Source organism: Paralichthys olivaceus, chromosome 18, assembly GCF_024713975.1.
Source record: "Paralichthys olivaceus isolate ysfri-2021 chromosome 18, ASM2471397v2, whole genome shotgun sequence".
Lineage (NCBI taxonomy): Eukaryota > Metazoa > Chordata > Actinopteri > Pleuronectiformes > Paralichthyidae > Paralichthys > Paralichthys olivaceus.
Window position 1 is genome coordinate 3,400,578 of NC_091110.1, and position 25,703 is coordinate 3,426,280.

Sequence of the window (25,703 nt, forward strand, 5' to 3'; positions counted from 1 at the left end):
CTCTTATCTTTTTTCCCTCTCACATTGTTTGTAATTAAAATAGTTATTGTTTAATAACCTAAATCTTACACCACTGTGTGGCTCTTATTTTAGTGTTCGAGAAGATTTTCTATAAAGCAACACTGAAAAGTGTTGAGTGAGTATGCAGAGATCAGATCCACGTTACAGCACGATACTCACCCTGAGAGACACATTCCTCACACACACACAAACAGCACAATGATTCTCTTATTTGTTCAAATTTATTAGATATTCTGTTATGTTCCATTGTCTAGACCTTCTGTCACAGCTTGATGGCTGTGAAAAAGAAAAAAAAAAAGGAACCAATTATTTTACATTCACTACTACTTCCCCTGAAATTTGCTTTATCAGAAAAGAGAAAATTGAATACATTGTGAATTTTTGTCTTTCAAAAACAGAAAAAAAGAGAACAAAAGAAAAAAAGAAAAAAAACAGTAGATTTTGCAAGTGCTTATTCATGATTACGATAAAGAAACAGTATTTTGGACTCCATCTGTTCCCTAAGCTTCTATCCCTCCCCTCACAGTCATACCCTGGCTGGCATCACTGGTAATGCTACAAAACTGTACATCACACAGCCTGTTTTAATCTATAACAGGGCGACTCTCGTCATCGTCAAACTCAGCCAGGCTTTTCACTCCTTGTCTGAGGTCAAGCTGAATCCAGTTTGATTTTGAGGAGGAGCCGCCCTTTTGAAAGATTTCCCTTTTTTGCCTGATGCAGCTCAAGAGCTTCTCAAAACTGTACTGATCAAACAGAAACCGGGAATAACTGAGAGAAAAGAAAGGAAAATGTAAATACAAAAAAAAACAAAAGTGTTGAGCATGCAGATCAAATTTAGATTTAGTAAATCCATTTGTCCTTGTGTATTGATGATACAATGGGTCCATGTCATGCTTGTGCAGGTGTGAAACATGTCTGTGTTCCTGCAGTTCAAAAACGTCCCACATACTCTGACTCTGTATTTCCTAGCTGTACATTCGTAAGCATGGATGAGGTACAGTTAAACCATGGTACAGTATATGTAACAACACGTGGACAGTTCACTCCATGTTACACACACACAGCACTGTCCACCGAGCCGCCCTGCTCCGACGTCACTACTTCCTTTAAGTTACTTTTAGCAGTTACAGTATTTGAATGATATACCTGACAATGCCTAGTAGCTGTGAATATCCCATTCAAGTCAGTGTTTTATGTACAGTTTGCCCATTTCTATTATAAAGTACACTTATAACTCTCCTTTAACCTGTCCAACATATACCACGCACAGATAGGTTACATCAAAACCTACGATTTTTGGAGACACACACCTGATTGAATAAAGTCTCAACAATGGCTGAAAAACTGCACTAAGCTACATGATCATATAAAACATCACAAAATATTTTACCTAGAGCCCAACAGGAGCTGCACACAATCGAAAATAAAGATGGCTAAACTCAACTCCTGCTGTAATAAAACTGCTACAACCTCAAGTCAATGCAGCCACAGAAAAATAAAAGAAACAATGCTTTAAAAAGCAGGGTGAAGTCGCCGCCTGCTCTCAGATGAAGGCTCGTACTAGATGAGCCAACACCAATCTGAACTGCAAGAGTCGAATTGATTTCACCTTTTGCCTAAGTACTTTCATTCTTAACCAGAAACAGTCAAGAAACGTTCAGACTGCCCTTATACTTTCTTGCGGTTAAGGTAGATGAAAAGCTTGTAACTCAGTGTATAGGCTTATCAATACACTCACAATGCTTGTGAATCCACAGCTGCACCAAACAATAGCAGATCTGTCTGGACCCATTTACTCTGTCAATTGAGAAAGTTAATCGTAGTTTGAGAAAAATAAACTACCTTGATTCATGCACACAACGCACGGACTCATCCTCGTTTGTTTTTTGTTAAAAAAAAGAAAAGAAAGAAGCTTTTGTGGAGGCAGTGGGAGCCTTCCAGTTAAAGCCCTAGCCAAGGAGATAGGACATGGAGCATGAGGCAAAGTTCAACAGGCTGGTTACAGAGTGAGAGCACAGCTGTGTGAACACACCCCTCACAAGCCTCGATATTAAGCTGAACGTTCTCCATCTCTGTCCAAAGAGTGAAGGCAGTTGATAACACAAACAAGCACGCAAATGCACACAATACAGGTGTATTGTACACACTCTCCTAGAGGGGGGGGGTAGGGGTAACCCTCTCTTTATCAACACAAACAATCCACTTGAGCGCAGCTGCACTGCAGCGACTATACACATGCAATGACTGTTTACTGAGGAGTAGCTGTTGTCCACATGCACTTGTGACAGAGGGAGGTTGAAATGTGGGGACATGTGAATGTGAGGGGAAAAACTATAGCGAAGAATTACCCATCATGCATGAGCATTATATTGAATTTAAACCATACGCAGACAGAGATAAGCCTCCGAAATTAAAACTATAAAAGAAGGGAAACAAGAACAAAAATAAAATAAATCAGTATTCCCAACCAACTGCCAGACAGAGAGGACAGTGAAACACTGGGAGATCTAGACAAATTCTTACCAGAACAAGAGTATAGACAATACTGAGGGGGAGACGAGAATTAAAGGAGAGACACTTATAATACAAGGGAGGGTGGGGAGATAAATGGTCCAATACCTGCTAGAGTCATCTTATATCAATTTTTGTGGGAATCTGTCGATCTAAAAACAACATTCTAATCAATTTAAAAGGCTTGACTTTCTGAGTCATGGTTTACACACCTGAATAAAAACAAAGCCCATTGTAATAATCAACTAACAATTACATATCAGGCAATTTACGTTCTGTGCAAAGAGTTTTTTTTTTCTTTTTATATGTATGCAAAAACCATGTTTTTTTTTGTTTTCTGGGTGAACAGGAGACTTGTGATTGGGGTAGGATCTGTACAGTACTGTTAACCAATCTTGTCAAACCCCCCAATGAATCATGTGAGACAGGAAGAGAAGAGGCGACGTCAGGGCCACTTCCTCATCATGGTGGACGTGTCTCGGATGACGTCATCGTGACAGGGTTTGGTTGATTTGCCTCATTGCTCATCAGCAGCAGCACTGGTGCCTCGAATCGGACCTGTTTTACGCAGCTGCGGGACGGGGAGAAAAGCTTTGTATTAAGTTAGGTAACGTAAAACATTTTCAGATGATTAAATATGTTATGCAACAAGCCATGCACATGCAAGAAAATCAGTTCACTGGAGAAAAAACCAAAAGGAAAAGCATTTCAGGAAGTTGAGACAAGCGTTCAGGATGAGATGAGATGATTGTTGTTACAGCAATAAATTGACAGAGGAGATTAATGTCTGTGTGTAAATGGGGGAGGCAGCATGGTGGGTCAAGATGCTGATGTTGTACGACAAATTATGCATTGCTTTCTACAAAGGCAAGAAATTTCTCTTGGTTAAGTTTTTAATAGATTTAAAGTTTTGCCCCTAAACCCAAACCAAGAAAAGAAGAGCTGGTTCACAATTCAGACTGCATGCCGTAAAAAAACGGACTCCTTTCCTTAGAGGCACCAATATCAAAATACCAAATTTTAAGACAAATCCCTCCAAGACTGTAGCTGGAGAAAAAAATTCACAAATGTCCATCTGATGTGGCACTGAAGGGACTTCCAGGGAATTCCCTAAGTTAAAAAGATTCATTGTCACTAGAGCTTGGATGTCTTAAAAACATATTCTGGCAAGTCACAAAACAGTTTAAGAGATATTTCAGTCTCAATCAAAGTAGCAGAGCAACCAGCTGACTGACCCCTGTAGCCACTAGCATGCCATAACAATCTTATGTGTGATACTATGAGAACGAGATGCAGTAAATCCTACAAAGAGAAAAACAAAACCACAAAACATTGTACTTGACAACAACATTTTGATTTGATCGCTATTTTAACACAGGTAGACACTGTATATTGAAATTGAATAAAAATATTTCATTACTTATGGGTAAATGATGGCCTTACGTAACTTGCACATGACCTCAATCAAGGGAGCACTCAGCTCTACTCATGTCATCTTTATTTCCAAACAACAATTCACTGTTAATCAAGATACCCTGGGGTGAGGAGAGAGGACGTTTACAATTGAAAGAAGCAACAAAGCAGAAGAGATGTGAAGCACAAAAGATCTGAAAACAAACAGACAATTCCAGATATGGTAACACAGTTTAGAGGAGCTAGGAAGTGGTGAAAATGAGGAGTGGAAAATGAAAACAGTGGACAATGAGCCATGCAGTCCCACCGATTTTCCTTTGAGACTTACTCAGCCTGCCTCTAGTATTTGACCTACAATGATGGGCCTCTACTCTTCTGTTGCAGAGGTGCCTCGCACATCTCCCTTCTGACGCATCTAATGTGAAATCCAGGGGTAAAAATAGTTAATTCAAGCAGATAACCTGTGTCTTCTCCAGTGGTCTGGTCAAAACAAAACAATGATAATGTATTTGATTATATTTCGTCATTCACAACAGAAAGCTTTAACTGGAATGCAGCTTTTAATATTTCGACTGCATTTTCTTTTATTTCTGCTTTGAACTCTTGTCACCACACGAGGAAGAAAAACAGCCAGTCTGAGTTTAACTGGAATAGTTGTGTTTGGTGAGTTAATTACCTCCTCAAGCTCTTTTTGAGTCTCCTCTTCCATCCGCCTGATGTCCTCCATGGTCAAACCCACCCATTTGTCAATCCAGCAGAACAGCTGGCGGTGGAAGTTGGTGAAAATACGCTTTTCTTGCTGTGGAGAGGAATTAAAATGAAGTAAAGCAATGTTTTCTGCATTGCTTATACACGTTTTAGAGACTAATAACAGGAAGGAGTGATGTGGGAGTCCCCTCATACCATCTATCACCTTAATATTTAACTAAGGAACATAAATGCATGTTGGAGATTTAAATTGAATTTTTATTTCCCACATTTACAGTTGATAAATGTTTGCTCTAGCCCCTATCTCTTCTCTGACTTCACTACGCTTTGCCCAAGTGATGCCGAAATGTTTCTCAAAACCATGTCTCCCTCTGCTGTGCAGAACAGAAACAACACTGATTACTGGCACTGAGAATTATCATGGCAAAGCTGTGTAGATTTTCTGACAATAAACATGCTCACAGCTCATGTTTGTCAAGAACAGAAATAAAAACGGATTTGTTAAAATTGGTTTGAGTGTTTTCACAGGCTTAACTGAAATGTTTATCAAAAGCTACTGTAGGCTATGGATTAACTGTATTAATACTTGCAAGCATGTGATGTGACAAGATAATGAACGTTACCCTGTGGATGAAGCTTTCCACTTTGGTCTGCAGACCCCACCATCTGAACTTGACAGTGACCAGTTTGTATGCACACATGTAAGGACAGTCTGTCTTCAGCTCATTCTGTGAAGGACAAGAAACGAAACACAGGGAAAAGATACAGTTCAGTAATGTCCAAGAGGATGGACTGTGACCTCAACATGCAGCTCTGCTCTCTGTTACTGTGTCAGGTACCTTCCACTCAGGGCCTAGAGGTCCTCTGTCTGTCTTGGCAGAGTGGAAAAGAGTGGGATCTTCTTCTGGCTTGTAGTCCTGAAGGAATAAAAAGCAAACACAACGTTAATGCCCAGCGAGAAACAGAATGTACCCAGTTCTGCACAGTGCTTTGGGTCACGCTGGTGGAGTTGGTTGACATCAGCAGCAGATGTTATGTACAGATAAGAGTCACTTCAGAGATTTTAAATAAACTTGAAAGATTTTTTATTTTCTGAAAAGCAGGTTGTTCATCATCTGGATAAAAGTAAGAAAGTTTCACATGATCAGTGTGATTTTCTCTGAGAGCTTGTGTGAACTAGAATTACAGCCCACGGTTGTATGCCTTCACCAACCAGTGCAGTTTCAGTCTAACATTTGTGAAAACATTTGAAACGCTTCTCTAAAGGTGTTCTTAAGATTACATGTTCTTGAGCCAAAAAAGTCACTGTGACCTTTCACCTCCAAATTCTGCGGATTATGTGGTTTCTTCCAGAGTTCATCTTTTATTACAGAAAAACCCTACTTCACATTTCCCCAAATAGCTTTTTCTTGTTGCACTGTTATGGTCAAATCATAATACAAAATACTTATTTTGTTCAGGCTGCAAGAGACACATTTAAACTATGGATACAATTTGAAAGGACAGTAGATTAAAAAGGAGAATCTTTTCCCCCTTCTTATTAAATACAAATAGCAATATCACAAAGCTTTACATTACAGGGATCTAATGTGATTTTGTATTTTCAGTGTGACATAGATGAATGAGATAAATTATTAAGAGAACAAGTTTAGACAAGTCAGTGCTGACTTGCTCATACTGAAGCTGTTAAATCAGACTCCAGCTAGTGTTCACGCTCCTGTTCAGACACAAAGCTTTATTTTAACAGCAACCCCCAACTCTCCAATATCCCACCCCCACCCCAAGCTCAAGGCTCACTCTGCTGTTTTAATCCACCAGGTCTGTGGGGACACAGTGGTTAAAATCTGGAGCAGATGGACACTCAGATTAAGCCTTGACCTCACAACTGATCCACTTAAGTCATTACTGTACATGAGCTAGTGTAAGAAACGCTGGGACAACTGTGACCCACCTGGATGAAAATGGCTTAATGCCTCCTTTTAGATTCTAAACCATAGGCAACACGACTGTTTAGGTATCACTGACTGACAGGCGCCCCCTTTCAGCTACTGAAGTTGGCAGGGAGTTTTATTTCATGGTGGTCTCATGCTACATAAAGCAAGATATCAGAATTTACTTCCAATTCTCTGTCATCACTGTCCCCATCAAAATCTGTTGACACTGGGGTTGGGCAATGAGTACGGTGAAGCATTGTAATGGACCATGATATCAGGGTGAGGTTTACTGAACTCTGATGCTAATAATAACTTGCAAACATCAGAATTAACAAAGCAAAGTACAACACATTCAACTGTTGGCTTCTCCTTTTTAGCTGGTACCAACATGTAGGTGATGGTTTGTTGTACCAACCTCGTATCATCATGCATCACCTTGACAAGCCTCAATCTGTTGTCTGTTTGCTTCTCTGCACACCGCTGTCTCGTCAAATATAGTTTGTGAGAGAAGGCTGGTCACTTTCTAGCACCACTGTACAACCACAACTGAGTGGTTCCCATTCATGAATCAATGAATGACTACTACAAGCTAAAGATATGATCACTGAGGCAGATAATGTTGTTTGCTGTTTTTAAAACAATGCTATTATCTAATGGACAGGGGTCAAAATATATGTATGGACTGTATAAAAACCCTAATTATTCAACTAGAATATGTAAACCAATTACATAATAGGCCAACAATACACATTCCTGTATTTAGGAAATTAATAATATAGAGTTCATACAAAGGTCGTGTTCAGACCTTGTATTAACATCCAATCACAAGTAGGGAGCTCTTTGATCAGCTCAGTTTGGAGTTGGTGTTAGAAGTCTCCAGTGACCACTGTGTAATAAGCAGCAGTATTAACAGCAATCACTGATCACATCTATGGAGACAGATTACAACTGTAGGGGGGCCACTCATGATAAAAATTACCAAAATCATACAAATGGTTTTCATCTGCAACTGAAGTATTCTAAACTGGTCTATGAAGCTTTAGAATGGAGTCATGATAATAAAGGATGAATCAAAAAAGTATTTGCACGGCAATCCCTCCCCCCAAATGAATGACAATACTCCTCCTCAGGGTGGAGACATCCTGCTGTGAATCACAGGTGTCATTTACTGACCCCTGCTCATTAGGCTGTGTGTCTGTGTCACCTCTGTACGTAGTATTGTACTTAGTGGTTTATGAAGGCGTTTAAAGACGACCAAAATGAGAACTCACCCCAGGGGACAATTCTTCTTTGTTTGCAATATCTATGGGCACCACCTCTACAGTCCTCCACGTCTGCTCGTCCAGATCGTGGACCTGTCACAAAGAGAAAGACAAACTATTAAACCTATGATGTCACAGACCATTTTGGCTCAGAGCACAGGCAACAAGGCATCCTTGTTCAAATCTGTGTTGACTTGAGAATCAAATGAGATTTGAATTCAAATCCAGCTTTATTGTAACATGGTTATGTCCCTATTTGGTGAGCATCACCCTGTTCGACCCATGGGACTGTGTAAAATGTGGTTTACTGGCATGAAACTAAGGTCACTGTGTTCTTCTGTGGCACTGGAGGGGACTTTCTAAAATCCAAGAAAAATCGAGTGCTGAGATAATTAGTTGAATGATTGAGTAGATGTGATCAATCAGTCTAAAAATAATAATCCAATGATAATCTTTTAAAATAATCATTAGTTGCAACCTTGCTGATGTTATCAAGGTTATTTCAGTTCCACATTGTTGAATTATACTTTATACAGAGAGAAAGCTTCATAAACAGAGTGTATATAGTTTTAAAGTGGTCTTAATCAGGCAGGAAGAGTGTTTGGATTCAAATGTTTGAGTGTGTGACTCATAACAGCGTCAATAAATCAGGATCTTGCAACCTCTGCTGCTGATGGAAATGTAATATTAAATCTATGGAGCTCTCCTGAAGACATTAACGATACTCCACATGGTGTCTTCTGCTCACTTACATTTTCTACTGTTCCCATGTCAGGTTTGTGCCACGTCTCAATCTTTATCATAAAGTCGTCCTTCATGTACTCATTCTGAAAAGCAGGGGAGAAAAAAGACAATTCATATGTTTACTCTGGTTTTAAGAGGAAGTTCAAGTCATTTCCCAGAAATCAGATACGACTTCTACATCGACAGCTGATCTCAGCCAGTACAGAGAACTCCATGAATGAAGGGTCAAAGAGATGTACCTAAATCCTACAGCTAAATCCAATTAACCAAGGAGTCATTTGGTCTGAAACAACACTAGTGATGCTGCACTGCTCAGCTTGGATCTATTTTTAACCCTTGTGGTAGTTAGCAGATAAAGTAAAATGTTTTTTTACCCTATCTTACTCTAAAGGCCCAGTCAAACCAGCATTTAATCACCTAAATCATTGCATTTTTAACTCCATGAATTGTGTTGACGTTGGAGTGAACCCCCCTCCCCCCTTACTTCGCACAGACGTGCGAATGGATTTCACTGTTTCACTTTCTAGCATATCCAGGTCGTAAAAAAGACTGACAAACAACTCACCGTCACGACTGCAGCAGAGGGAGGTAAAAATGAAACAAACAAACAAGAAAAAGAGAATCAGTATCAAAAATCAGGATGAAATTGCTAAACATTGGAACACTTCTCACTTTGTATAAGCAAAGAGAAAAATATTTAACTGTATAATATGAATAAAAAAATTGAGAGGCTATAAAACCATGCAACTATGAACTTTCATGTTTATCGTGCAAGCAAGAAAAGGATGAAAGTTGATATGACAAGACTGATACAGCATGAACTTACTGGTGCGACAGTATGGGTAGGCATTCCAAGCCTTTTCATGAAAAACTAATGCCCCCTCTGGTGCAATCATCTTCACATACCCTGGGACTTTACTGCAATGACAGAGAAAGAATTCTGACAATGAGCTCAACAATCCTGTCATGAGATCTGAAGCTACATCCGCACATTTTAGTTTTAAAACACATTACTTTTGCTAAATTTACATATGGTGTCCACACTACTCAAAAAAACTCCTGTTCATAGTATGTTCTGCAGGAGTAAACAATCTGCTTCCTGTTTACAAGACCAGTGTTTTGAGGAGTGTTAGTATGGACAACAATTGTTTAATAATGTATAAATGCAGTCATAGGCAAAAACATCCATAGGCCTGGAGCAGACTGCGTACCTGAAATAGACCAGTTAGTCTTGCCTAGATTAAAACATTTGAATCACTTCTACTTGTTATGAGTTATTCTTTTTGTTGTCGGTGGCATTGAATTGAATGAGAATCTACTCCCTGCAATATCAAAGAACCAGTCATACAATGTACGGACAATGGGCAGAATATGAGGAAACACCTGAGGAGGAAAACCTACTGTCTTGAAAGCAGCCTCAGTTCTCTTTGTACTGCTTCACACATATTCTTTCTGAATGTATTAGACCTTTGATTAAGGACGAAGGTCTCAAATTTGATCAGGGATGAACTGAAATATGGAAATCATGTCTTCACTGTCAGGTAAAATCGCTGTTTATGTAGACTGCCATGCAGAGTAGCCATCACAACTAATGCATCCTCTTCAGATGGCTGCCAACCAACAGATTTAACAGCTGGCAGCCGACACTGTTAATGGTTTTTCTGTGAACCAAACAAACACGTCCACATAGAGGCAGAGCTCAGATCATGTTGCTTTCTTTTGCCAGTACTCCAGATTTTATGCGCCATACTTACTCATGTTACCTGTTTGGGGAGTTGGCCGAAGATGACAACAATGTAATAAATGCCTCCTTTGTGCTGTAAATAATAAATCTTTCTAAGCACAAGCTTTGCAAAGCTAGTATTTATGGCTGTCACAAAGGTGTTGCCTCAATTCTGTTCAGGCTGCAGATGTTCACCCGTCTTTGCATCACTAGCAGTGAGTGTTTAATTGCAATCACTCATTGTGTATGTCTCACACATGCTGTTGTGATATATTTCTAAGCTTTCAAATGACGCTAATATGGCCACTTTCTATGTGAGTTTAAGTCAAAGCTCTCTTTCAAAAGATGCTTGCATTGTCCAAATAATAAATACAAATATTAAATTTAGTCTTTAGTCCGCTTCCTTTTTTCCACTGTAAATGGAAAATTAATCAATAATGAAAATATCTTTTATGTGAACACAGTGCTGCTTAAAATAGAAATAGGACCTCAGATGTGGTAAAAAGCCAACTGTATTTTCAGAAACTTGCCTCTTTAGATGGTATATTTTGTGTGTGTATTGTCCCTTCTCTCCATCCTTTTCATAGGGTTCATTCTTCAGCACTTCAATGCCTTCTCCACCTCCCGTCTCATTCTTGCTGGCCTCAGCCACAGAGTACAACTGGCCTACTTGATACTGTGAGAAATGGGAACAGAAAGGAAAAACGCACACTGAATATATGGTCATAACAGCTCTGACAAATCCTGTGATTATTTGCTGGAATAGGCAAAGACTGCAAGTCCCTGAGGCCAATGCAGGTGCCTCAAGGATACAAGACCACTAACAGCCACTCAAAAAGCCTGCACTGTCTCTAAATTTGGAAATTTCTACTTAATATGTCCTTGTGGTAAAGATACATATGTTTTAAGGTAGTAAAGGGAATGATAAGTGTGTGAGATTATCAAGTGCTGTGGTTTTTGTTGCCTAACTGTCCCTTGATGCAGTATTTCTGACTCCATTAGCAACCAAGGTGGCAGTGAAGTATATATTTAAATTAAAGCTGAGTATTTTTCCACATTCACTTGTAGGAGAGCCACAAAATATCAAAATAAAAATTGAACTATCTTTAGCACTTGGAGGCCTAAAGAAAACATGTTTGATGTTTTGAATATCCATCCATGCAATATCACTATGCTTATCTTTTGAGGGTCGCAGGAGGAGCTGGACCCAATCCCAGCTGACATTGGGCAAGAGTTTTGAATATGGTGTGGGGGAAATATGTTTCTGCCAAGTAAAGAAGTCTGTGAATTTGGTCCAGTGTGTGATGCCACTGTAAATTCTGTTTTTGAGGCTAAACAGACTATACTTTGTCAAGAAACTGAGTATGAAAATGTGAGATTTTACAGAGACAGTGTTAGTTTAACAGGCCGAGTCCACACCCCAGTGCAGTTCTCTTGACAAACACCACAACCAGCCTGTCACACAAATACCAGTGCTCTCTGACAAAGGCTATTTGTCTTGGTCCTGTACTACAGCCTGAGAGAATGAGCATTCTGTGTACAGGAGAAAATAATTTAAAAGCTATGACTGCTATAGAGTACACTGTATTAGTGTTGGAAAGACTGCATTCAAAGAAAATAACTATAAAAATGACTTGTAATGTAATGAATAAGGAGGGTATAGAGGTTATACTCACCTCTTCCACAGAGACCGGCAACACTACACGGCTGAGAGTGGGAGAGAAAGAACAAGGGAGAGGTGGGGCAGAGAATGAAGAAAAAAACATGTTAACTCATGAATTAAATTACAGAGATAAAATATCTGAGGAATGTAAAGTAATGAAATCGTAAGCTAATTTTAAACAGCTAAATCTATGGTTGGAATCCAGGCAAAGTCAGTGACACACTATGTGACCAAACTAAGATGGATGAGGCATGGGGTTGTTGATAAACTTGATAAACAGACCATCTTTGGGGGAAATATGAACAAGGCCTGTGCTAAAAGAGGAAAATATTCCAGTCTTAAAGCAGCAATGATTCTCCAATACTGAGGACCACAACTGAAGACACTAAGACTGACTTTGTATTTATGGCAAGAATATATTAATTCATAGTACAGGCCTCTACAAAGTTAAATACATATTCAGTCACTGCTCTGACAGCAGTATAACCAGAGTACTAAATATGACCAGCTTATATCTGGATATTAATTATTATTATTTATGGTAAGATGGAATTCACTAAACAGGCGCACAGAAAAAGGAATTTTCTTCCTGGTATCTCAGGAAAGACCACATCCTCCTGCTCCTCTTCCTCTTTGCACAACGCATAACCTCTGTTACGATACGGTAGATTCAGCTCCCGACACTTAATCTAAACACTAACTGCTGGGGCTGAGAATATGTCCCTGACAAACTCAGGTCAGACTAGACAGTCCCTCCACCGACAGATCTGTAATGTATACAAGTGTAAAATCTTTCTAACAAAGTGAATTAAGAGAGAAGCAGTGATTATATTATTTTTTTAAATGTATTGTTAAGGATGCACCAATACTGACAAATACTTTTGTCTGTGGCTGCTTAAGTATGACAGGTATTTGCTTTCCTGTGTTTTATTTAACAGTAATATGAAAACGATTGGGTTTTGCACTGTTGGTCAGACTGAAACTATTTGAGGCCATTATCTTAGGGTTTTAGTATGAGTGACAAGCATTTTATCGACAACGATTTGAAAACATGACTTTCTTTGTGGGGAATATACTAACCACTACATGTGTTTGTTATGTGAAGAATATCGTAATATATACATAAGCTGTCATGATACAAAAGATTTTCAAAGACAAACCCAGATTCTGGCACCGACAGTCATGTAACCGAAGGAACAGTGAAACAACTGGAAAAACAAAGGCAGAGTGCACCGTTTGTTGTTTTAGCTCACAGTGGTGTGTACACTGCAGCTTTTCTAACAGACAGAATTTAACATGTTGGCTCTGGCAAAATGTGCAACAGCATGCCCTGCATAGGATTTTGAAATGCACCAGTCAAGCACAGTACACAGAATTGAGTTTTAATCCTGTGCCATGAAGAGCTGAGAGGTTTCACTCCAACTCAGGTCTATGCACCTGCTAATTTCTCTGACTAACATATGTCAGCATGAAATAAGAACTTAACCAGAAACCACTGGTGATTAATGCTGCAGCATCAGTTTCACTTCACAGACAAGAAAATGACAGGCTGGGGGGTGGGAGTTTCAAAAGGAGAGTAAAAGTGACAAGTTTGAGATAAAGCATTTGAAGGTCTGTGGCGGGCTCAAACCTCCAACCACTAAAGTGTCACCAGATGGGATCCAGTTCTCTTCCATGTACGACCTGAGGTGTTAATGATTAATCAGTTATTGATCATTTGCTGTAAGGTCATTGATTGCACCGTGTTAGAAAAATGGCATCAAGCATGAAACATCAATTGTTGTAAAACCTTCATGAAGTTAGACATGCATGACACAATGTAACCAGTGACAGAAAATAAATTCCAATGTGCAGCATTATTATTCAGCTTTAGGAATTAATCATATATCCAAATCAACTGTTTACACTCAGATATTGATAGTCAGAAAAGGGCTGCACGGGAAATCCTTTTGTTGGAATTTAAAGGGCAAAACGGCTTGAATGATATGTCACAGGCTGACTAGTCACAGTTCACATGTTCTAGTGTTCCAGATTACCTATAGTTATGTAAGCTTCAGTGTACTGTGGGCCCCTTTACAGACTGCAGCTGCAGCCATGGTGTCGGACTTAGAGGTAATAAGCCGTTAGAAAAGTTTGCTTTTTCTTTGCTATAGCAGAACTACAAAAACAAACGTTTGGTACATTTTTAACCAATTAGTCAAACAAATAATCAGTTAAGCAATTTGTCAAATGAACCACCAACTGTTTTGATAAAAGATAGCCAAACATTCACTGATTCCATCCACTCAAACGAGATGATTTGCTGCTTTTCTAAACTTTCATTTTCTGCTTTATTAAATAATAATGAGTTCTAACAATTTTCAGATATTTTAATAGGATTAAGTGAAAAACATTACTAGTTAATGCTAAACTAACAATAAAAACAAATTAGCAGGGTGATCTCTTAATTACAAATGCACTTGCAGGCCTAAAAAAATCAAAATGTAAAGCATAATGTGTTTCTGTCAATCACAAGCAATGCTGCATTTCACAACAGTGACATCTCTATGACGTTATTATGTAAGTGACAATTTACAGTGTGGGTTCATAGGTTAAGCAGGTACTTAAGGATACATATGGTATTAACACAAAATGTATATTTGTATAGTTGTATTTTAAGTGTATATAGGATTTTGAGGTTAGGATTGCATAAATACATAGCTGATGGCAGATTAGAATTCATAAATTGGTATTTATCTTACACAAGACACTACCCTTTACCTTCCCCAAACTGCTATTTACAGCAGGAATTTATCATACACTGTTCAGTTTGTGGCCAACAAAATCCTACTAGCACGACCACACAGATCACCATGGTAGAATGACAAAGCTCTCCCCCAGATGAATCTCCTTAGATTATTCACTTATATTGAGTGCAGTAAGAAAATGAAATTGGCATCACTGATAGTAAACAGACTTGTCTTTTTTGTCAGTGTTTCAAGATACAAGCTAACACATTGTCCCAGTAAGAAAAACTCATCAAAATGTTTGTCCATTTATATTTGTTCTCCTCTCTATATGATCAGATCATTTTAAATAAGCTTGCAACAAATTGTTACTAATTAGTCACAAATCATTAATTTTACAGATGAAACTTGTGAGGACATGATTTGGTCTGTGTCCTCATTTAATATGCTGTGAGCAAGATAGTTAATAAGCTGCTCCATACGTGATTAAAGAGCAGATTGTGCCACGGTTAAAGTAAATCAGCTCAGCCTCAATGTTGTGGCAGACATTTTCACTGATTTCTGATGTTTATACCAAGACACTCATCAAGGAACTAATGAGCGGCTCATGAATAATTTAATAATTACCTGAACAAGTTTAGAAAAACTTCTTGTATTATTGAGATTGTGTTTGACTGTGAACTGAATCATTTTATAACATACTCATCAAATTAGTAACAGCACTAAGTAACTCTGATGAGAGAGGTGAAAAACTGTCATTTCTATTACCAGTACTGCAGCTAAATTGGAAAAGGACAATTTAAGTAGTTTTGAAGGACTGGTTTTCAGATTCCATACAAAACAATTGATCCATTACATTTTAGATCACATGACACAGCTACTTGGTGCTTCAAGATTGTATCTGTGTTCTGCTGTATTTGCATGGTTTAACATCTCACACAACAAATACAAAATGTTAATTGATAAACTAATGTGAAGTCAATGTTGATCAAATGTTTTGGCAAATTATCTACAAGTAATCAAAAAAAGTAGCACGAATGGCCTGTTAACAATGCATCCATCTCATAAGTCATGACATATATCATGACTTACATGTTGGCACGTTAACTACTTTTAAGTTTCGACTTCCTGGTGCTGGTATTACATGGCATTGAAACCAGATTTTGTGGTATAGCCCACCCCAACAACAGGTACCGTTTTCTGCAGCTGATATAGGTTAGCCACATGGTAAGAGCTAGCTCTGCTGAGACACAAAGTAGACACAACCGTACACTCCCAATAGAAGTGATTTAATTAACTGTGTTACCGAGGCAGCATTACTCTTCTATTAGTCTAGGCCATCCATTTAAAGGGCTAACTCTCTCGTGCTAGCGCCAACAAAGTACCAGCAAAGTAGTAAGTCCTTCCACAACCTCACGCTAGCTTGAAGGATACACCTGCTATGTGGTATGGGCCAATATTAGAGGATAATCCCTGTCAGACTCTTTGTTATACGCGAAGGTTACGTGCTGAACAACCAGCTGCTTGGTTGTTATTTAGCAACAAATGTTAGTGTGCGTGCAAGACACATTAACTGAGAATTGTCATGCTAGCAGCTAGCCGGCTGCTGCAGCTAACTTAGCCAGCTAGCATTAACGGTAAATCCGACGGAGAGGGAACCTTAATCTGTCACTCACGGGAGCGAAGCTTCCCGTTGCGCCACTTTATCGATAGAACACACCGCAGACACCGCGAACACCTACTAACAGCGAATAACCGGAAAATGCCGCTTGTTTGTGTGGAACCGCGGCAGCCTCTCCGCGTAGCTCGTTTTCGTTAAGAAGCTAATCATCGCTGCTACAACTCGGGCTAACGGTAGCTCCCACAAGCAACGCCTAAAAAAGACCGGTGCGTCCCGTTATCCACGTCCCGATCCACCCCGCGCAAAGAGGGGATTTTACGGGCCGCAGAGACGTGAAACCCGGCGGACGACGGCGGCGACCGAAGCGCACACGTTCGCACTTCAGTAAAAAAGCTCCCGGACAGACGGAAACGTCGCTGTACGTGCGGCACAGGAGATTTTTTGAAACACTTCTCACTCACTATTCCTTGATGAGCACCATCTTCGTCACCCGGGCCACGGCTGCGCACTGAGAGCTCTCAGCACACAGCGTTATCAACAAGTTGGTCCCGCCCCCTGCGCTCATCTGATTGGCTGGAACAATCCACACCACGGTTCACAAGACACAGACGTATAGACTGTGTTGAACATGTGTTGTACACTGTTATACACGTGTTAAACATGTATTAAACATGTGTTCTACATTGTTCTACATGTGTTAAACATTTATTTAACTATGATCAACCTATACTGACAAGTACCGCATTTAACTACAAATCTGTACTCAAGTATTTCTATTAAATGGTACTTCATTCTTCTATTCCACCAGAGTTCGGGGCAATGTATTGTAAATATATGCACTTAATAGCTATTAGGTAGCTACTTTGTACTTAGTAGTTCGTACTATTGGTTGATTAACATTTTTCAAGTAATATCACAAAATGGCCATCTGTCTGCTGAACTGTGAGCATTGAACTGGACTATTTCATAACCTGCACTGTAATACTGTATATACTGCAGTATTGTAAATTTCAAATGTTTATATTCCATACTGTAAATTTCACATGTCAATATTTAATATCTATTATTATTATTCACTGGACACTTTATAGCATTAAGGCAAAAATAACCTTTTTAACACTTCTTAACTTTTAAAACACTTTTTTTTCAGTTCTAGTCTTTATTTTCTTCATATTAAAATTTATTACTATTCTGGTAGCAGGAACAAAAACAATTTCACTATGCATTGTACTGTGTATGATTGTGTATGTGACAAATAAAACAATCTTGAATCTTGAAAATATAGTTAATGAATAAATTATGATATGTGTGTGGCCAGCAACATCCATACCTTTCATGCTCTGGTGAGGAAGTGCATGCATAATTTTATTTTTATGTTTCAATTTAATTGACTTAAAAACGAGATCATTAGGGCCTTACCTGGGACAATCTTGTTTTTTGGAAGTACTGAAACAAAAGTCTGTATGTTTGTAATCCCTGTGTGCGATGATTGTATTCTATATTTTTGTGCTGTATTTTCTCATTTATTTATCCTAATTGTATACTGGTGTGGATCTACAGGTCTGAAATAAAAGCTTAACTAATTAACTTATTTATAAGTTAAAACAAGATTTTATTGATACATTTAATAGCTCTACTTATCCTACTTTTTTAGAATATTCTATAGATAATCAGTTCATAAAAATAATGAATCTCTGTACAGCATATAAAGTTACATTTATCTCCACCATGGCCTTCTTTTGAGTGGAGTCCACTATGTTAGTTTGTCAGTAATAATGATGCTCCTATTAATAAATTACTTACTAGTACTAGTACAAAGTGATAGTGATAGTGTTTTTTTAACTCATTAAATTCATAGATAACAAAATAAGATCAACCTACATACGACAAAAAATACTTAATGGATATCTGGGAGGAAATTAACCAGCTACTCAGCAGTAGTTAAACTTAGTTGTTGTTGGGTCAACACTTACAATTCAATAATATGACATCGATTATTTGGAAATTGGCCGTCTAAATGTAGTAACATTTGGTTTTGGTGCTTTCTAGAAATAGCAAATTTCCACATCCTGTTATTACTCACTTATTCCCCAATCCGTTTCTTCAAGCTGTCTGATTGTTTAATGACTAAAAATGTGTTTTCTAACTAAATAACAAAATTTGCACAGGATTTAAGACTATAAAAATCACAAAATCCTACACCAGTTATGGAATCACATATTTTTATCTTTAAACACAACAGATTTAGCAGAATGGTTATATTTGACTGACTGATTTGATACTTTGGGTATAAATACCACAAACACCAGATTAAAAAGATATACTGTAAACTACAGAGAGACTTAACTGGTGCTAAGGCATGGTGGATGTTCATTTATATATAAAAGTTCTCTGGTCACACATACGCGAGTCAAACCTTTGCCTTCTCTTCACCTCCAAACTGTGACCCACGGTATTCAAATTTGCAGAAGTGTGATCATACCCTTAATTAAAATTTAACTTACTTTTTCATGTTTAATATGAATGGAAATAATACGAGTTTTTATCCACATTATACATTTAAGTAATCAAAACAAGACAAGGAAATGAACCTTTATTTGTCAACTTCATGAGAATTGAGAAATGTCTAAATAAATCTGGCATCGCTGCAAAATTGCACATTACAAAGTTAATGAAACACTCAATGGCAAAAGGTACCATGCTGACAGTCACACTTCAAATCACATCTCCATAAAAAAATACCAAAATGTTTTCTTTACTTTATCCTTCTTTTAATTATATATTGTATAAAATGTGTAATGATGACTGAAAAACACAGTTTACAAAATATATGACAACAATAAGCATTGGTAATGACATTTAGCAATAATTATTACACAAATCAAGATCAAATTCAGGTCAACTTACACAAATATAACGAGTGCTTAGGTTGACATTAAATGTTTTCCTTTTCTCAGGCATTCAGTCAGCAGACTGTGAGTCAATATCTATTTTCAGTGTACATGGAGCCATAGAGACACATGCTCTCATCAGTCATGAAAACACATATAAAGCGAGAGCTTCCGCACTTTCCAGCTCTGACCAGAAGAAGGCATACTGTAGTCATCACATTCAACATTAACATCCCTTCATAAGAAAAGTAATGCCATTAAAAATCAAAGTATTTTAAAATCCTTGTCATCAGCAGGTGTCGTTGGTTGTATCTTGCAAACTTCTGCCATTATACACACAGAAAATGAAACAGAAGACCGGCCTACTGGCTATGGGAGCAACTTGGCAAACATCCAAACTCAACATTTAGAAGACGGAAAAAAATGTCCAGGTGAGAGAAACTTGTAGCCGTTCCCAGAGGGAAGTCTGCTGCCTCCTTTAGAGTTTGTGGGAACAGTAGCAGATGGAGGTGGGGGTGGTTTAGCCTCCAGTTTTTGGTGACCATTCGGTCTGTTGTCACTGTTCTGATCCTCAGATCCTTCTACGTTTTTGCTTAAAGACTCGCGTTTAGGTGACAGATTCAGCAAACCCAGAACATCTTTCTGAACTGTACTCATTCTTTTATTTCCACCCAGTAAACTGGCAGGGCAGGGCACCTCGTGTTTCTGGCTGGCGTTGGCCCAGAAGGTTTTCAAGTTGTGAATTGCCTGGACTTTGTTGTCATGCTTTGACTGGTTCAGCTCAGGGGTGTTGGCAGGGCTGGAAGAGGCTGAAACAGAACCTGTGGAGGAATAGGAAAGAGCTGGCGATGGGGCGCTGTCAGCCGGAGAGCGGGAAGGTGAGATGTGGGCTGAGTAAGGTGAGGGAGGGTATTTCAGTTTGAGCTGAGCCAGCGCTTGCACATCAGAGGAAGCCATGGGCAGAGGCGAACCCTGCCCTTTTGCAGAGAGAGATAAAGAGGAAGACGAATGAGCTGGACTGTTGTAGCCTGAGCTGATTTTCTGTAGCGAAGAGGAGCGGGATGGTGGTTTAGGCCGAGTCGCGGGGGGTGTTGAGACAGATGTGGAGATGGGGGGACGATGTCGAGGAAGAGAAAGAGGAGAGGAGCAGGCTTTGAGACTTGCCCTACTGGGTGGTCTGCTAAACGCACTGGTCTCTGAGGGCTGAAACCCACGCGCTCCCCCAGTGGAAGTTGGCGTTGTGGGAGTAGAGTGAGATGGCTGTCTGGCATGTGCCTCCTCTCTCCGCTCAGGCCCCGTCAGTGTCTTCCCTCTCATGTTTGCTTTCTGTAGGCTCTCCACTGCTTGCATGTGGCTCTGGGTCTCCTCCAGGATCTTCTGGGCCAGTTCCTGTGGATCCATTTGTCCCGCAGGCCCCGTCCTCTCCTCCTGGGACTTGACCGTGCTGTCTGTCTCAGTACTCGACTGGTCCGACTCAGAGCTGCTAACTTTCCCTTTCCTTGTCCTCTGAGGAGATGAACTGGAAAAAACAGAAGAAAAAGAGCTAAATGTATCTCCTTCTTATCCATTCTAATCCAAAATTGTCTAACTTCCCTGTACAGTAAAATATTTCTACTTCCCTCCAATATAAATTGTTTGAACTTTTAAAATGTGTCCAATCTGGTATCATTTTTTTTGATTCTAGTGGAGAGACATGTCTTGTTTTTTCTTGTTTTGAAATGCAAATTGATGACAGAAGTTGATTTCTATTAGAAACTGCATGGTCAAAATGCAACTGCAGATTCTTTCACTTATTAAAAGAAAATATATATTTTTGGACTCAATGATAGACAAGGTGTACTTTTGTTTTGATGCTTTAGTTTTTGTCAGATATCCAGGACACTCCCTGGTGTCAGTGTTACGGACATCATGAAACTAGATGTAGCTGTTGACTGTGTCGTTCTGTGCATTGATTGAAATCTAACACGTTCTCTCATATGCTTTTACCATGTTCCCAATGTTAGCTTTAATGTGTTTTGTACTAACCACTGAGCTTGCACTTTGAGATATACTTTGGGTGAGGCTGTTTCGCAAGTATTTGGTGATAATCAAAAAATTATCAAATATATATAAATGTTATAATTTGATCTGAAGAAGGCTCTGGAGGAAAAGTCATTAGTTGTTAAAATCCATCTTGAGGAGAACATGAATGTCTGTAATAAATTTCAAGACAAATTGTCCAATAGTTGTGGCGACATTTCATTCAAATCTATAAACGTCAACCTGTCAGTGGCACTAGACTACAAATCAGAGGAACACTAAAGTCAGACAGAGTCCTCCCCTGTGAAAAATGAATGTGCCAGATTTCATGGGACTCTATTTTATTCTGGATCATCATGGAGGACAAACCGTTCGACATTGACTTGATAACTGGCATAAGAACATATAATGATTGTTAACCCCTTTTTTAGAGAGAGAATTCTTCACACCAACTTTGCATTTACATACTTTGTTTAGTGCATGTTAGACAGGACGAGGTTCATTCATTCATTTTGACCAAACAAACAGCATTGGACTCACATTTCCTGCCTGAGCTTGGGGTTGGATGAAACAGTTGGGGGTAGCGGTGGAGCTTTAATGGGAGATGTAGGTGTGCTGATGCTTCCCTTGGACGAAATTGTTATAGGATACTTATGACCTCCATTAGATCCTCTCCCAGCACCGCCTCTGCCATGTCTGTGTCCTGCAGGTAGTGGCAGTGTGTCACAGTCCCTCCCTCCTCGTCCTAACGGCTCACTGCTTATAATGGAGTAGCCCTCATACTCCTCGTCTGCCCCATCTCCTGCTACTCCTCCGTGATTGGGAAGTCGACCTCTTGACAGGCCGCCTGAATGGCGGAGCGAGGCGTAGAGGCCTGCCCCTCCGCGATTTCTGTCTGGCTCCTGTTGATGCGAGCGCTGGCTGATGATGTCACTTCCTGCGGGCTCTGGTCTGGACAAGAAGCTGAGAGAGGAGGCGAGGGAGCTGAGGCTGTAGACAGAGATGGCATCGCAGGAGAGGTTGTCCGGGCAGACTGGAGGCAGGAAGGAGGGCTGAGGTGGGTAGCAACCGAAAGAGAGGGGTAAAGAGTGAGGCTGGGAGGTGGACTGGGAGGACGACAGGGACTCCAGGGAGGAAGAGCTGTCCATGCTCAGTCGCTTGGGAAGCTCTGTGGAGTCTGAAACAAGACGGGATAGGAGGTTAGAATAAAGTAAAAGATTCACAGGAGTTTAGTTTGCCAAAAAAACTCCAACATAATGGATCATTCTCACCAAATAGCGCCAGGAGGGACTGAAGAGCAAAATGCATGATGCGTCTGCTGGCCTGTTTTCCAGTCTTCAGCACGACCTCCTCCTGACCCACCTCACAAAGATCGAAGCCTGAGAGAGAGGGCGAATAAGTAACTACGTACATTCACTCCTACCTGACAACTTTCAAGGAGGGTAATGTAGTTTGACTCCCTATATTTATTTATCAGCTGTGTTGGTGATTTAAAATAGAAATGCATGATGAGATACTGAAACAAACTACAGCAGCAATAGGTCATATTAGCACTGCAGACACTATACTGCAACACTAAAACTCTGTTGATCACTGTTTGTATTCAGGCACAAGGCTTATGGTTTATAAGTGATTAAGCATGCATTTGTAGGGTGATGACTTGTTCATACAGTAAATTCAAATTATTCTGTCCTGCAGCCGTTTTAAAGTTGGTGCATATAGACTAGATCATCCCTGCAGGGGCCTTCCTGATCAATTAAAAAGCTTGAAGGACAAAGTGAGTAATTGGGATGATGGGTGACACAACTAATAAAGTAAATGTATGACAGTAAATCAGAAGGAAATGAAAACATAGCTTCTTTTATTCTTACTGACTCACCGAGTGCAGCCAGAAACTCATGGCATCCCGGGAGCCTCCAGAGCTGAACACTTATCGAAACTTGAATGGGAGCCAGTGAGAAGTCCTGCTCTTTGTCGCCAGACTGCAACTGCACCAACACTTGGTGAAGCTTTGGAGAAGAACGACATGGTTTTTAGAAGGAAAAGAGAGCAGTCCAAAAAATGGATGTTTCAATGTTCAACAGGGGACCACATACATGACAATACTCAGTCAGGCTTAATGTAGCACTCCCTACATCACAAAGATCTTACAAATCAAACACAAGCAAGGAACTTGTTGTGTGTTCTCATCTTTGTGTGCCTGCCTTAACCAGTCTTAATAGTTTCTTTGCAACGTCATTGCGGAACACTTACCATTCCAACCATGCTTTTAACCGCCTTTATGACGTGGGTATGAGAGAAGAGGAAACAGAACTTCAATTAATTCCTGTGTAAATTTTGCGTTTGGACACTTGGCACATGCATGAATGACTTGCTCGTGTTGACGGTGACCTGTGATACACAAATATGGTATGGAGGGCTACGAGTATTCACTTGTGGGTGAATGAGAAGCAGTGTTGAAGGTAATGGTGAGATTGGTGCAGAACGGATGAGCTCTAATACAATAAACGAGGGCAAAAAACACATGCAATGGCCAGATGTCTATTTTATGGAATGAGTCAGTGATGGAAAGCAGAGTGCATCGCCTCAGTTTTTAAGTAATTGTATTTCACCACAGTGTATGCTACTTTTCATAGAACAAGATTGTGCATGTTTCAGATGTCTGTGAGAAAACGTCCTTTTTAAAATTATCTGAGGCCAAAAGAGGTGAAATTCTCCAATACTTCACAAATAATAAAAGATCAAATGTTCAATTTGTGTTCAGCAATTTTCTTTTCATCATCTCTCCTCTCACATTAATCATCTCATGAGTTGGCCGACCCTTAGGTTGAGAAACTCTGGACTAAACTAACTGTATAAGAAGTAGATAAAACCAGCTCCAACTCAAGCATATACTACACATTACTGCAGATGATGATGTTTCCCAAACAGGATTGTCAAAGCAGGATTTGGAGTGTTTTTACATGGGTGAATGCTTCTTCCACCAGTGACATGAGCAACCGTGACACTGCTGTTAACTGTGACAGTACCTTGTGAATGAGCTGTTCTCCGGCCTCAGACGCTGTGACGAGTTTACACAGGGCCTGCAGAGCTGGATGAGTAAGACCTGAGGATGTACAGGAGGTTCATTAGATGGAAATTAAAAATATGAATTAAAGTTATAATGATTATTTATAGAACTCATATGGTCAGGAGTAGAACTCAAAAGCTCAGTTTTAACATCAAATCCATTCAATGCAGAATCTGCTGCTTCAGTGGCCTCTGCTGGCAAATTTTATAAGTACATATTTTAACACTACACTAAGAAATATTCTCTGGTTGATGTAATATACACAAATAAATTGTAATTTCATAGCAGTCTGTTCTTAAATTCTAGTTCCTGGAGGGATAAAACAAGTTTTATCAGTGTGACTGACATGACATTTAAATGATGGAAAAACTGCAGTACCAAGCAGGGACTGTAAAGTGGTGCTGCACTGCTGCAGCCGATCTCCAGGGTCTGACGTGGGGAAGAACACCGCCGCGGGGAGTCCTGCGCCGCTACCGGAGAAGTCCAACCGGAAACCCACCGCAGACAGGAGGGCCTGCCACCCGGGCACCCCGCCGACCTTACCCAGAGGAAGGGAAACACATGGACGTGAGCGGAAGAGACAGACGTTGACATTTAAAGACAAAGAGAGAGAAAGACCAGCACTCAGACCTTATTCTCGACGCTTTGCTGCGATGTGTACATTGGGTTACACTGGCCACTCTGAATGCGCTGCAAAGACTTCTCAATCTGTAGAGAGAGAGAGAGAGAGAGAGAGAGAGAGATAGTCCGTGGTAATTAATCGCTGTGGGACTTTTTGATTGAGAATCATGTGCTTGGAGCTGATATTTACAATAAACTACTGGGAGATTTCAGACCTGGACCTCTTAGCAACATGATGGAGGTGTGATAGATACAGCAGGGAATATGCGATACCAGTTTTGTATTAACATAACTAATTTGCAAAGAAGCAACACCTAGTCCATGTAGGTCATCATGTTACTATACAGTAGATTTAGGGCTGAAACTAATGATTATTTTCATTATTCAGTAATTTCATATGTGAAATATCAGTTTGTGAGGTAATGTGAGGTCTTCACGTTTTGCCAGGTCAACAGTTCATCACCCAAAGAGATTCAATATGACAGAGGAAATCAACAACTGCTCACATTTGAGATAAAGTTAAGTTTTTTTACCAAGACTCAGATTACAAAAATGTTTGCAGATTAACTTGCTATCAATTAACTGAAGGGTTCAGTGATTCTTTTGGATCGTTAAAATCATTAATGATACAACTCTGTGGCTGCATTCACCCCAAGTGATCGTCTGATCATTTATGGATTAACAGTTGGTCGTCCACTTGATGTGAGAGTCAGATGTGTTCATCTGATCACAATAGGTGCAGACCCATGTAAAGACTGTGAGGAGGGGTCTCA

The 25,703-nt window shown here is 39.7% G+C and overlaps 2 protein-coding genes across 3 annotated transcripts in view; both read right to left on the reverse strand.

The window, feature by feature from the left end:
- Positions 1-223: 223 nt before the first annotated feature.
- pitpnb (phosphatidylinositol transfer protein, beta) lies at positions 224-16,901 on the reverse strand. 2 transcript variants are annotated; one of them, XM_020082237.2, is made up of 12 exons: positions 16,791-16,901; positions 11,996-12,026; positions 10,850-10,995; positions 9,423-9,514; positions 9,162-9,169; positions 8,605-8,679; positions 7,862-7,945; positions 5,496-5,573; positions 5,280-5,384; positions 4,625-4,747; positions 4,277-4,363; positions 224-3,106 (listed from the first exon to the last, which is right to left on the reverse strand). In XM_020082237.2, exons 1-11 carry the CDS (start codon positions 16,892-16,894, stop codon positions 4,316-4,318), a joined length of 894 nt encoding a protein of 297 aa, XP_019937796.2. In that variant the 5' UTR covers positions 16,895-16,901; the 3' UTR covers positions 224-3,106; positions 4,277-4,315. The 2 variants fall into 2 exon arrangements, with proteins under 2 accessions (XP_019937796.2, XP_069370397.1); XM_069514296.1 differs by lacking the exon at positions 4,277-4,363 and having other exon boundaries at positions 227-3,106.
- A 2,006-nt stretch (positions 16,902-18,907) lies between these two features.
- Positions 18,908-25,703, reverse strand: part of ttc28 (tetratricopeptide repeat domain 28) — a 126,656-nt gene continuing 119,860 nt past the window's right edge. Inside the window, exons 28-35 of the mRNA XM_020082539.2 lie at positions 24,940-25,017; positions 24,688-24,847; positions 24,269-24,345; positions 23,493-23,516; positions 23,119-23,248; positions 22,511-22,618; positions 21,780-22,416; positions 18,908-20,739 (exon numbers count right to left, since the gene is read on the reverse strand). Of these exons, the coding sequence (XP_019938098.2) occupies positions 19,620-20,739; positions 21,780-22,416; positions 22,511-22,618; positions 23,119-23,248; positions 23,493-23,516; positions 24,269-24,345; positions 24,688-24,847; positions 24,940-25,017 (2,334 nt within the window). The 3' untranslated portion in view covers positions 18,908-19,619. The remainder of the gene's footprint in view (positions 20,740-21,779; positions 22,417-22,510; positions 22,619-23,118; positions 23,249-23,492; positions 23,517-24,268; positions 24,346-24,687; positions 24,848-24,939; positions 25,018-25,703) is intronic.

Bases quoted from the DNA above. Each gene is read 5' to 3' on its own strand.
- pitpnb (XM_069514296.1), bottom strand. From the start codon at position 16,894: ATGAGCGCAGGGGGCGGGACCAACTTGTTGATAACGCTGTGTGCTGAG. The intron at 5,385-5,495 runs GTACCTGACACA...TGTCCTTCACAG, and splicing joins CTCTAGGCCCTGAGTGGAAG to AATGAGCTGAAGACAGACTG. The intron at 4,748-5,279 runs GTAACGTTCATT...TCCTCTCCACAG, and splicing joins TGGAAAGCTTCATCCACAGG to CAAGAAAAGCGTATTTTCAC.